This window comes from Oncorhynchus mykiss, chromosome 4, assembly GCF_013265735.2.
Source record: "Oncorhynchus mykiss isolate Arlee chromosome 4, USDA_OmykA_1.1, whole genome shotgun sequence".
Lineage (NCBI taxonomy): Eukaryota > Metazoa > Chordata > Actinopteri > Salmoniformes > Salmonidae > Oncorhynchus > Oncorhynchus mykiss.
The window spans coordinates 29,242,933-29,257,500 of record NC_048568.1 but is presented as its reverse complement, the minus strand read 5'-3'; the positions used below and the strand labels follow the sequence as shown (position 1 = coordinate 29,257,500).

General features: G+C 41.5%; 1 protein-coding gene across 4 annotated transcripts in view; it reads left to right on the top strand.

Annotated features, from left to right (window-relative positions):
• LOC110522449 (serine/threonine-protein kinase PAK 5) overlaps positions 1–14,568 on the top strand; it is a 132,333-nt gene that overhangs the window by 43,135 nt on the left and 74,630 nt on the right. For 2 of the 4 annotated variants that reach the window (XM_021600841.2, XM_021600842.2), the window contains exons 2-3: positions 9,255–9,478; positions 12,115–12,159. In XM_021600841.2, coding sequence (XP_021456516.2) covers positions 9,275–9,478; positions 12,115–12,159 — 249 coding nt within the window. In that variant the 5' untranslated portion in view covers positions 9,255–9,274. The remainder of the gene's footprint in view (positions 1–9,254; positions 9,479–12,114; positions 12,160–14,568) is intronic. The other 2 variants (XM_021600843.2, XM_021600844.2) reach the window with 1 other exon arrangement.

Genomic DNA, 14,568 nt, shown 5'->3' with positions numbered 1-14,568 from the left:
ACATACCATTTAGGATTTGGCTAAAAATACTTGAATCAGTCATAGAGCCCATTGCCCTTTATGGTTGTGAGATCTGGGGTCCGCTCACCAACCAAGACTTCACAAAATGGGACAAACACCAAATTGAGACTCTGCACGCAGAATTCTGCAAAAATATCCTCCGTGTACAACGTAGAACACCAAATAATGCATGCAGAGCAGAATTAGGCCGATACCCACTAATTATCAAAATCCAGACAAGAGCCGTTAAATTCTATAACCACCTAAAAGGAAGCAATTCCCAAACCTTCCATAACAAAGCCATCACCTACAGAGAGATTAACCTAGAGAAGAGTCCCCTAAGCAAGCTGGTCCTGGGGCTCTGTTCACAAACACAAACACACCCCACAGAGCCCCAGGACAGCAGCACAATTAGACCCAACCAAATCATGAGAAAACAAAAAGATAATTACTTGACACATTGGAAAGAATTAACAAAAAAACTGAGCAAACTAGAATGCTATTTGGCCCTACACAGAGAGTACACAGCGGCAGAATACCTGACCACTGTGACTGACCCAAAATTAAGGAAAGCTTTGACTATGTACAGACTCAGTGAGCATAGCCTTGCTATTGAGAAAGACCGCCGTAGGCAGACATGGCTCTCAAGAGAAGACAGGCTATGTGCTCACTGCCCACAAAATGAGGTGGAAACTGAGCTGCACTTCCTAACCTCCTGCCCAATGTATGACCATATTAGAGAGACATATTTCCCTCAGATTACACAGATCCACAAAGAATTCGAAAACAAATCCAATTTTGATAAACTCCCATATCTACTGGGGGAAATTCCACAGTGTGCCATCACAGCAGCAAGATTTGTGACCTGTTGCCACGAGAAAAGGGCAACCAGTGAAGAACACACACCATTGTAAATACAACCCATATTTATGCTTATTTATTTTATCTTGTTTCCTTTAACCATTTGTACATTGTTAAAACACTGTATATATATATATATATATATATATATATATATAATATGACATTTGTAATGTCTTTATTGTTTTGAAACCTCTGTATGTGTAATATTTACTGTTCATTTTTATTGTTTATTTCACTTTATATATTAACTTTATATATTATCTATCTCACTTGCTTTGGCAATGTTAACACATGTTTCCCATGCCAATAAAGCCCTTGAATTGAATTGAATTGAATTTAGAGAGAGAGAGAGAGAGAGAGAGAGAGAGAGAGAGAGAGAGAGAGAGAGAGAGAGAGAGAGAGAGAGAGAGAGAGAGAGAGAGAGAGAGAGAGAGAGAGAGAGAGAGAGAGAGAGAGAGAGAGTTTGGGAAAACAACTTTTTCAAACCAAGGGAAAGGGGATGTGATTGGGTAAGGGAAAAGGAGCAGGTGTGTCTTCAGTGGCGACTGATGTGACTAGGGCAGGAGGAGAGAAAACAAATACACACACAGGATACCTGTATCCGTAACAGTGTGTGTGTGCCTGGACGAGCAGTCCAGCAGTTTGTGCCAGTATTCCTCTTACAACCAGGCCTGGGAAGCCTTACGCCCTGCTAACCTTCCATTCTCAAAACACATTGCCCCTCGGCGTGCGTCTCTCTCCCTGCTCAAAATCCTGGTGTGATCCCCCTACGTGTGCTGCTGGGGATGAGCTTCTCTGTCTTTGTGTAGTGTCAGTGTTCTCCAGGACTTAAAGAGAGTACAGGCTTTTGTTCCATCTTGTCACTAACACACCTGATTCAACTAGTCAATTAACCATCAAACCCTTCATTGGTTAAATTACTGTAGGTGGGTCGGTGCTGGGCTGTACACCCTGCTGGGCCCACTCCCCCAGTCTATACAACAGCTGGCTTTTAGTTAGGGAAGCTAGCTAGTGTCTGTCACTGATACCCAGAGATGCACTCATTCAGTGTGTTTTAGTTCAGTTGTTGAGGTAATTAACTTGGCTCTATATTTTTAGTAGTTGTAATGTTTTCTATTAGTGGCTGATTGCGGCTGTTTTACTTTCAAGAGGACACACTGATGGTTAGGGATAAGAATAGTAACAGGTCAAACACCTTCGGCCAATCAGTAAAGATGCTACTGGCACTCAGCCAATGAGGAAGAGGTTTGTTGGCATGGCCGCAGTGCGTAAGGAGATTATTGGCAGGTCAAATATGGATAAGGGGAGATGGAGTCAGATAATGCAGGAATGTTAGCTGGCTATTTTGGAGACGTGAAAGGCATGCTAGTTGTGTGTGTGTGCGTGTGTGTGGTGTGTGTGTGCGTGTGTGTGTGTGTGTGTGTGTGTGCGTGCGTGCGTGCCACTCTGCCACTCCATCGCCTCCCCCTTTCCCTCCTATAACAACTCCATCTCTTTCCCTTCTCACCTCCTGACCACACCACCTGTCCTCTCCTCTCTCCCTATCTTCTCCTCTCCTCCCTCACTCCCTTTCCTCCTCCCTCTCTCCCTAAATCAGCCTGCGGTCTCTCCTGAGGGAGTGTGAGCAAATTGAATGAGAAAGACTCCATTAATCATTCTATCAGCTCTGGGTCCTCGCTCCTCTATCGCTTTTCTATCAGGCACCGGCAACTTCTACTTGTTGAGGTCATAACTTTTTTATCAGGCACTTTTACTGGCCAGAGCTACTTGTGGGGTCTTTGCAGGGGCTCATGAGACTGCTCCTCGGGCACTCAGAGTGAGATACACTCCCTAAGTATTTATTTGGACAGTAAAGCTAAAACATTGAATTTGGCTCTATACACCAGTATTTTTATTTGATATATACACATACTTGTTCCATGAGGCAACAGTACAGAATGACACCTTTTATTATATATATACACATACTTGTTCCATGAGGCAACAGTACAGAATGACACCTTTTATTATATATATACACATACTTGTTACATGAGGCAACAGTACAGAATGACACCTTTTATTTGATATATACACATACTTGTTACATGAGGCAACAGTACAGAATGACACCTTTTATTATATATATACACATACTTGTTCCATGAGGCAACAGTACAGAATGACACCTTTTATTTGATATATACACATACTTGTTACATGAGGCAACAGTACAGAATGACACCTTTTATTTGATATATACACATACTTGTTCCATGAGGCAACAGTACAGAATGACACCTTTTATTTGATATATACGCATACTTGTTCCATGAGGCAACAGTACAGAATGACACCTTTTATTATATATATACACATACTTGTTACATGAGGCAACAGTACAGAATGACACCTTTTATTTGATATATACACATACTTGTTCCATGAGGCAACAGTACAGAATGACACCTTTTATTATATATATACACATACTTGTTACATGAGGCAACAGTACAGAATGACACCTTTTATTATATATATACACATACTTGTTCCATGAGGCAACAGTACAGAATGACACCTTTTATTATATATATACACATACTTGTTACATGAGGCAACAGTACAGAATGACACCTTTTATTATATATATACACATACTTGTTACATGAGGCAACAGTACAGAATGACACCTTTTATTTGATATATACACATACTTGTTCCATGAGGCAACAGTACAGAATGACACCTTTTATTATATATATACACATACTTGTTCCATGAGGCAACAGTACAGAATGACACCTTTTATTTGATATATACACATACTTGTTACATGAGGCAACAGTACAGAATGACACCTTTTATTTGATATATACACATACTTGTTCCATGAGGCAACAGTACAGAATGACACCTTTTATTTGATATATACACATACTTGTTCCATGAGGCAACAGTACAGAATGACACCTTTTATTATATATATACACATACTTGTTACATGAGGCAACAGTACAGAATGACACCTTTTATTATATATATACACATACTTGTTACATGAGGCAACAGTACAGAATGACACCTTTTATTTGATATATACACATACTTGTTCCATGAGGCAACAGTACAGAATGACACCTTTTATTTGATATATACACATACTTGTTCCATGAGGCAACAGTACAGAATGACACCTTTTATTTGATATATACACATACTTGTTCCATGAGGCAACAGTACAGAATGACACCTTTTATTATATATATACACATACTTGTTACATGAGGCAACAGTACAGAATGACACCTTTTATTTGATATATACACATACTTGTTCCATGAGGCAACAGTACAGAATGACACCTTTTATTTGATATATACACATACTTGTTCCATGAGGCAACAGTACAGAATGACACCTTTTATTATATATATACACATACTTGTTCCATGAGGCAACAGTACAGAATGACACCTTTTATTATATATATACACATACTTGTTACATGAGGCAACAGTACAGAATGACACCTTTTATTATATATATACACATACTTGTTACATGAGGCAACAGTACAGAATGACACCTTTTATTTGATATATACGCATACTTGTTCCATGAGGCAACAGTACAGAATGACACCTTTTATTTGATATATACACATACTTGTTACATGAGGCAACAGTACAGAATGACACCTTTTATTATATATATACACATACTTGTTACATGAGGCAACAGTACAGAATGACACCTTTTATTATATATATACACATACTTGTTACATGAGGCAACAGTACAAAATGACACCTTTTATTATATATATACACATACTTGTTACATGAGGCAACAGTACAGAATGACACCTTTTATTATATATATACACATACTTGTTCCATGAGGCAACAGTACAGAATGACACCTTTTATTATATATATACACATACTTGTTACATGAGGCAACAGTACAGAATGACACCTTTTATTATATATATACACATACTTGTTACATGAGGCAACAGTACAGAATGACACCTTTTATTATATATATACACATACTTGTTACATGAGGCAACAGTACAGAATGACACCTTTTATTATATATATACACATACTTGTTACATGAGGCAACAGTACAGAATGACACCTTTTATTTGAAGGTATTTTCATCTGATTCAGAAATGAATGTTGATGTTTCTAGTCCCCCCATTTGATGGTGTCATAAGTATTTGGACGAACTCACTTATAGTGTATTAAGTATTTGGTCCCATATTCCTAGCACACAATGACTACATCAAGCTTGTGACTCTACAAACTTGTTGAATGTATTTGCAGTTTGTTTTGGTTGTGTTTAGGATTATGTCGTGCCCAATAGAAATGAATGGTAAACAATGTATTGTGTCATTTTGTAGTTACTTTTATTGTAAACAAGATTCAAATATGTTTCAGAACACTTATTAATTGATGTGAATGCTACTATGATTATGGATAATCATGAATGAATTGTGAATAATGATTAGTGAGAAAGATACAGAGACATAGATATCATACACCCCCCCATGTATATCCTCCTATTTACTTAGATAAGGCTTCTTTGAATGCACAAACACACTAGCCTATTCCTCTCCTTAGCGTGTCTCTCTGACCATCTGTCCCTCTGTCTATTCACCGTGGCTACTGCAGCTGGCCTGGCAGGGCTGATGTGGGTTGCTAGGTCAGGCTGGCAGGGCTGATGTGTGTTATTAGGTCAGGCTGGCACGACGGAGGTCCGGAAGCGGTGATACAGACAGAGAATCAGTTTCCCCTTGAAGACAATGTTCCTACAGGGGAGAGAGACAAGAAGACAATGTTCCTACAGGGGAGAGAGACAGGAAGACAATGTTCCTACAGGGGAGAGAGACAGGAAGAAAATGTTCCTACAGGGGAGAGAAACATGAAGACAATGTTTCTACAGGGGAGAGAGACAGGAAGACAATGTTACTACAGGGGAGAGAGACAGGAAGAAAATGTTCCTACAGGGGAGAGAGACAGGAAGACAATGTTCCTACAGGGGAGAGAGACAGGAAGACAATGTTACTACAGGGGAGAGAGACAGGAAGACAATGTTCCTACAGGGGAGAGAGACAGGAAGACAATTTTCCTACAGGGGAGAGAGACAGGAAGACAATGTTCCTACAGGGGATAGAGACAGGAAGACAATGTTCCTACAGGGGGGAGAGACAGGAAGACAGTGTTCCTACAGGGGATAGAGACAGGAAGACAGTGTTCCTACAGGGGATAGAGACAGGAAGACAGTGTTCCTACAGGGGATAGAGACAGGAAGACAGTGTTCCTACAGGGGAGAGAGACAGGAAGACAATGTTTCTACAGGGGAGAGAGACAGGAAGACAGTGTTCCTACAGGGGATAGAGACAGGAAGACAATGTTCCTACAGGGGAGAGAGACAGGAAGACAGTGTTCCTACAGGGGAGAGAGAAAGGAAGACAATGTTCCTACAGGGGGGAGAGAGACAGGAAGACAATGTTCCTACAGGGGGGAGAGAGACAGGAAGACAATGTTCCTACAGGGGATAGAGACAGGAAGACATTGTTCCTACAGGGGAGAGAGACAGGAAGACAATGTTCCTACAGGGGGGAGAGACAGGAAGACAATGTTCCTACAGGGGAGAGAGACAGGAAGACAATGTTCCTACAGGGGAGAGAGACAGGAAGACAATGTTCCTACAGGGGAGAGAGACAGGAAGACAGTGTTCCTACAGGGGGAGAGAGACAGGAAGACAGTATTCCTACAGGGGAGAGAGACAGGAAGACAATGTTCCTACAGGGGGAGAGAGACAGGAAGACAGTGTTCCTACAGGGGATAGAGACAGGAAGACAATGTTCCTACAGGGGAGAGAGACAGGAAGACAGTGATCCTACAGGGGATAGAGACAGGAAGACAATGTTCCTACAGAAAATAGGGACAGGAAGACAATGTTCCTACAGGGGAAGAGACATGAAGACAATGTTCCTACAGGGGGAGAGACATGAAGACAATGTTCCTACAGGGGGAGAGACAGGAAGACAATGTTTCTACAGGGGAGAGAGACAGGAAGACAATGTTCCTACAGCGGAGAGAGACAGGAAGAAAATGTTCCTACAGGGGAGAGAGACAGGAAGACAATGTTCCTACAGGGGAGAGAGACAGGAAGACAATGTTCCTACAGGGGAGAGAGACATGAAGACAATGTTCCTACAGGGGATAGAGACAGGAAGACAATGTTCCTACAGGGGGGAGAGACAGGAAGACAGTGTTCCTACAGGGAGGAGAGACAGGAAGACAATGTTCCTACAGGGGAGAGAGACAGGAAGACAATGTTCCTACAGGGGAGAGAGAGACAGGAAGACAATGTTCCTACAGGGGATAGAGACAGGAAGACATTGTTCCTACAGGGGAGAGAGACAGGAAGACAATGTTCCTACAGGGGGGAGAGACAGGAAGACAATGTTCCTACAGGGGAGAGAGACAGGAAGACAATGTTCCTACAGGGGAGAGAGACAGGAAGACAATGTTCCTACAGGGGAGAGAGACAGGAAGACAGTGTTCCTACAGGGGGAGAGAGACAGGAAGACAGTGTTCCTACAGGGGGAGAGAGACAGGAAGACAGTATTCCTACAGGGGAGAGAGACAGGAAGACAATGTTCCTACAGGGGGAGAGAGACAGGAAGACAGTGTTCCTACAGGGGATAGAGACAGGAAGACAATGTTCCTACAGGGGAGAGAGACAGGAAGACAGTGATCCTACAGGGGATAGAGACAGGAAGACAATGTTCCTACAGAAAATAGGGACAGGAAGACAATGTTCCTACAGGGGAGAGAGACAGGAAGACAATGTTCCTGCAGGGGGAGAGACATGAAGACAATGTTCCTACAGGGGGAGAGACATGAAGACAATGTTCCTACAGGGGGAGAGACAGGAAGACAATGTTTCTACAGGGGAGAGAGACAGGAAGACAATGTTCCTACAGGGGAGAGAGACAGGAAGAAAATTTTCCTACAGGGGAGAGAGACAGGAAGACAATGTTCCTACAGGGGAGAGAGACAGGAAGACAATGTTCCTACAGGGGAGAGAGACATGAAGACAATTTTCCTACAGGGGATAGAGACAGGAAGACAATGTTCCTACAGGGGGGAGAGACAGGAAGACAGTGTTCCTACAGGGGGGAGAGACAGGAAGACAATGTTCCTACAGGGGAGAGAGACAGGAAGACAATGTTCCTACAGGGGAGAGAGACAGGAAGACAATGTTCCTACAGGGGAGAGAGACAGGAAGACAGTGTTCCTACAGGGGGAGAGAGACAGGAAGACAGTATTCCTACAGGGGAGAGAGACAGGAAGACAATGTTCCTACAGGGGGAGAGAGACAGGAAGACAGTGTTCCTACAGGGGATAGAGACAGGAAGACAATGTTCCTACAGGGGATAGAGACAGGAAGACAATGTTCCTACAGGGGATAGAGACAGGAAGACAATGTTCCTACAGGGGATAGAGACAGGAAGACAATGTTCCTACAGGGGATAGAGACAGGAAGACAATGTTCCTACAGGGGATAGAGACAGGAATACAATGTTCCTACAGGGGGGAGAGACAGGAAGACAATGTTCCTACAGGGGGGAGAGACAGGAAGACAATGTTCCTACAGGGCAGAGAGACAGGAAGATAATGTTCCTACAGGGGAGAGAGACAGGAAGACAATGTTCCTACAGGGGATAGAGACAGGAAGACAATGTTCCTACAGAAAATAGAGACAGGAAGACAGTGTTCCTACAGGGGAGAGAGACAGGAAGACTGTGTTCCTACAGGGGGGAGAGAGACAGGAAGACAGTGTTCCTACAGGGAGAGAGACAGGAAGACAGTGTTCCTACAGGGGAGAGAGACAGGAAAGCTTCGGAAGTTTGTAATTTCCACTTTGAAATTTCAGACTTGATTTTCAATCTTAATTAGTATGTGAAGTGTGTGTGTGTGTGTGTGTGTGTGTGTGTATGCACTTATGCAATGTGTGTGTTAAACTCTCCCAGTGAGGATACTTGATAACATTTTTTTGTACTGCATAAACTACCTAGGCTATACCATTGATTCTCTCTCCCACATCCACTTCTCCAGCTAGTTACCTCACTGAAACATACTGCAAAAAGGAACATAAAGTAACATAAATTAAAGGTTAAGGATGCTATAAGTGTTGAAGTGGGAGATATCTTGACTATCTCTTGCAGCCTGTGTCCCAATAACATAGAGTATATCGACTTCATAATGTACTTATTCATCGAGTACAGTGTTTCCCAAATAGTGAGTTTAGACCACTAAGTCTGCTGTGTCTGTCTGTCGGGACTTACTTGTTTTTTTATAAAATATCTCACTGTCTGTTCCCAGGTTTGTCCAGGTTTTCCAGCATGTTTGGGAAGAAGAAAAAGAGGCTGGAGATTTCAGCTCCATCTAACTTTGAGCACCGGGTCCACACAGGTTTCGATGCGCGGGAGCAGAAGTTCACTGGCCTGCCCCAGCAATGGCAGAGTCTCCTGGCAGACACAGCCAACAGGCCGAAGCCCATGGTAGACCCCTCCTATATCACGCCCATACAGCTGGCTCCTATGAAGGTAGAGTACCGGTGGACAAACGGTGCTACTCTGTCTGTCTCTATTCTCTCATTCATGTCTCTTTCCTTCTTTCTTTCCCTCGGATTCTCTCTCTCTTCATCTCCCTTTTTAATCCCCTATCTTATATTAATTGGTTGTGAAATGTAATGCTTTTAATTTTATAGAACTGTCTTAATTTTGCTGGACCCCAGGAAGAGTAGCTGCTGACTTTGTAGCAGCTAATGGGGATCCATAATAAATACTTTTCCTTTCTCCATCTCTCCATCTCTACCTACCTACCTACCTACCTACCTACCTACCTACCTACACCGGGTGTCCTTGAGCACCAGTCTGGCTCCATTCACATGTTATGAGCTGTTATGTTGTCTTTATGTGAAGGGAAGATGGGCAATTCTTCTACGTGGTAGATATAGTAAATGTAAATCCGGGATGCTATGATATGTTACATTTTGAATGGTATGTATTCATTTTTGGAGGTCCATCATCCATTTTGTATGATATCTTATGATCAATTCGTACATTATGTTGCGTTATGTTTGTTGTGGCTAATGTTAAGTAGGTGGCTAATGTTAGCTAGGCTAGGGGTTAGAGTTAGGGTTAAAGTTAGAGTTTTGAGTTAGGTAAAAGGGTTAAGGTTAGTGTTAGCTAACATGCTAAGTAGTTGCAAAGTAGCTAAAAAGTAGTAAGCCATTGCAAAGTTGCTAATGACCTAATTAAATGCTAGACGTTCGCGTTATATGCCAACCCATCCACCCCGACCAACCACCCTACTTTAGATTTTGCCTTAAGTAACCTTCTGTCTCATGTAACCATACCAAAATAACATATCATACTAATTTAAGTGTACCCGGGTGTACGTTTACTATGTTACGTCTAGTCTATGAGACCAGGCTGTTCCACAACATGTACACGCTTCCTCAAGGCTCTAAGAAGCCATAGACCTTGTTAAAAGATATAGACCTTGAACTTCTGATAGTACCTGAGCTCTCCAGAAATACTAATCTATTCACAGGTTGATTGTTATATTCTTCAACGTTCCATTATTGATCCTGGGAGTGTCTGATACCTCCAGTCACTTACATACCTTTAATTCAGCCAGTTGCACAATTAACGGTTTACAATCGACCTATTATAACTGACTTACCAACGCCTAAGGGGATGATTGGATTGCCATGAAAGACTAAGGTATTTTTGGCCATGCTGATTGGCTAGTGGCGAGCTCGTTGCCAAATGTGCAGATAACAAAAATCGAAGGAACCTTTGGACAAACTGATTGGCTAGTGGCAAGCTTATTACCAAACGTGCAGATAACAAAAGTGCTGCCGTAACTAGTAATTGTTAAGAGAAATTCAATATCCTATCATTTTTCTTGACAAAACAAATCGGATACAATCTCTTTGCAGATGACAGTGTAAAGTGAATTGCCCATGTTTCTTCCTCTGTGACTGTGTTCTGCATTGTCCCTGAATGTTCCTATGCTGTGTTGTGCTTCAATGACTAATTTATATGCTAGTTCATTCAATAGGGCCAGATACAATTAATACACAGGCAAATTAACTCCTCAACAGTCAGAAGCATTTCACCATCGTGCTTTAGCCTATGCTAGTGTACAGCAGCAGTCCCTGAAGTTGTAATGCCTGTTTATAACACTACTCCTTTAGGAAGCATCAGAGGGGTTTCTGAAGGGATTCTGTTTAGTGTGTGGCTGCTAGCTGTTGTAAATAGGTGTCCTAGACCTATTGGCCCAGCCTGTGGTAGTGGTAGTGTCAGTGTAGCCATTCTACTCTTCTCCTGCTCCGTCTGTGGAGTCCCACTCATACTGCATGTTTGGCCCCCCGGCCCACCGGCCCTCAGCCTCCCGGGCCCTCGGCCCCCCGGCCCTCAGCCCTCACACCCTGTGCTCTGTGTCTCTACACCTGCTTGCACTTGTATTTATTGTCATTCTTCGCTGTACAATAAACTGACATAAGCCAACGACACACACAACACGGACATACACTTTATCGTTTCAGCAACTGTTTTGATAGTTACTAATCAAACTGAATAGCTGGTACTGATAAAATAATCGATAAAGAATTGTCGTTGATTGTCAACAACAGTGCAAATAATCCTCGAAGCTAAGCACTTAGTCAGAAGAGGCCTTAACGACAGTTTAATATAAATATTCTCATAGCAGTAGACCATCATCTTAGATAAATTAATAAGCAGCATACATAGCCTGCTTAGCCTCACTGCTTCTAAACTTACCAGTCTTGAAATGGTCCGTATTTGGCAGTGTTGCATTGCACAACTCTAGACTACATTTGTAGCAGTAGCTTATTCAAAGAGATGGGCTATTATCTTCAGCATTATCCGCTACGCTACGCTAGTCTATGAGGAGCCACTGGCATTTGGGAGAATAGGAGTGAGAGGACATGCCATCACAGGATATGACATCAGAAATATATTTAAATACTTCCTGTCTAACCTCAATTGACATTCTACCTCTAACTTAAAAAAGGTTTTAGACATCTGCAGCAACTACACAAAAACACTTTTTTTTTGTAAAACTTGATCTTTCTAGAACAGCACTGTTGCCATTGGAGATATCTCTGAAGAGGGGAAACAAGACTTTAATTCTGTTGCTCTCTTCACAGATATCTCCCAAGAAAATCTGGTCGGCCGAAACACCCTTGCGAAAAGTATGACTTCTACTACCCTTCACTTCCCTTTTCTTGTTTTCCTTTTTTTGGTCACATACAGTCACAACCACACACCGCTGTTCTTCTTTAACTACATCTCTCCAAAACTACCTGTCCACATGCACACTTCCTGTCCTCAAGTGGAAGTAGTGTGTTTAGGTGGCTGGGAGAGGGGGGGGGGGGGCATAGTACATAGTACATATTTTATCTCTCATATGCATGACCCCGAAAAGTGGCAATTCTGTATAGGTAGCGGAATGCTGTTCATTTTCTTTTTATTGAGTATTTTTTTCCAAGATGTGCCAGCATGGATGTGGATATATGGGTGTGAAGTGCATGCTCCCATGGCCTGCTATAAAGAGCAGATTTGTGTAAAAATAATATAATTTTAAATCATTTCAAATACTTCATCTGTGCTTGATTGAGCTTGTCTGTTGCCATGGAACCACTAGAAAAGCCTTGAAAGTGTAAAACTCGCCCACCTGGCCCTCCAGGCAGGGTAAAGCAAATGCTAAAAATATTTGAAAGATTTCAAATGGTATTTGAACCCAGGACCGATACAGAGCCAGTAGAGAAATAGGTCAAAAGGGTTTGCATGTTTTTCAGAACACTCCCTGCCCTACCACATCAACCAACAACTAACTAACCAACTGGCCTGAGCCAGTTCCATTACTCACTCCAGCTCACATACACACAAACACGCACACACACACACAATGCAGCTTTCTCTCCACATAAATGAATGACATATGATGTGCGGTTTCTGTGTCGTGAAGGCACAATAAGACATTTTGATGTTTTCCCATTTCAAGAAGAACAGTAGGTAGCCTAGCGGATAGAGCGTTGTAACCGAAAGGTTGCTGTTTTGAATACCTGAGCTAACCAGGTAAAACTACAGACCTTATCAGGTATAACGTGGTTAATCTGTTGTAAAAAGGTGTAATATGGGCTACAATGGACCAGCGTTTTTCTAATCAGATCACATGGTTAATAAGAACTAATAGAAAGGCTCCTGGCCTTGAAAACCCTGCCAAACTGCAGCAACGTTCTACTTGTTCACATGAATTACATTTTAAAGAACGACTAGAGGTGTTTCCTATACAAAGACACAGAGAAAGTGTGTCTTTGTTGGACAATAAAACTCACAGGGCTGAGCTTGCTTTATGCAACTGTAGGACTAATAAAAATTGACCTCACAGTCTATGTCAGCTATTGTGTTTATTGATTCCTTCCAGTTAATATGTTTGGATTGAAGACGTCTAGGTAGCCTAGTCAGCCCAGGTTTGAATAGAAACCACATTTGATCCCATTCACATTTTCTCAGAAACGAACGGGCTATAAATACAGTACACAAGGTTAGAGCTTCGTTTACCCTGGCCAGAGGGCAGGGCGCATAGTAGGCTAGACTATGCAGCTGTTGTTAGTAGCCCACAGTTGATCAGACAGCATGTCAGATCTCTAGTGTTTAGGCTGCTACATTTATGGAAGAGTTTTGGCTTGTCTCTGTTGGGAGTGATGGGTTATCACGCTTGCTAAATAAATACCGGCAACCTGGTCTCAGAGCATTTCATATTATTCTGTACTTCCATTTAGTATGTAATATTGTGTTTTGTATGGTATGTATTAATTTGTGGATGTCCATCACCCATTTTGTATAATATGTTAGGAATAATAATTCATATTATATGTTATAAATGTTGAAAACATACAGTATGTTATGAATTTCTAATATATACAATATGTAACGAATTAGCAAAACGTGTGATATGTTACAAATTCTAGCTAGGTGGCTAACTTTAACTAGCACGCTAATGTTAGTTAGCACACTAGGCTAGGGGTTAGGGTTAGGGTTAAGGTTAGGGTTAGGGGTGGGTTAGCTAACATGCTAAGTAGTTGCAAACTAGCTAAAAAGTAGTAAGTAATTATCAAGTCTATTATAATTAGCAGTGGTGGAAAAAGTACCCAATTGTCATACTTGAGTAAAAGTAAAGATACCTAAATAGAAAATTACTCAAGTAAAAGTTAATGTCACCCAGTAAAATACTACTTATTTGTTTTTAAATATACTTTAGTTTCAAAAGTAAATGTAATTGCTAAAATATGGAAAGTAAAAGTAAAAGTAGAATTAATATTAATTATATATTAATCAAACCAGACGGCACCATTTTCTATTTAAAAAATAAATAAATATGGATAGCCAGGGGCACACTCGAACACACAATTCACAAAAAAGCATTTGTGTTTAGTGAATCCGTCAGATCAGAGGCTATTGCGATGACCAGGGATGTTCTCTTGATAAGTGCGTGAATTTGACCATTTCCTGTCCTTCTAAGCATTGAAAATGTAATGAGTACTTTTGGGTGTCAGAGAAAATGTATGAAGTAAAAAGAATGTATGTTTTAGGAATGT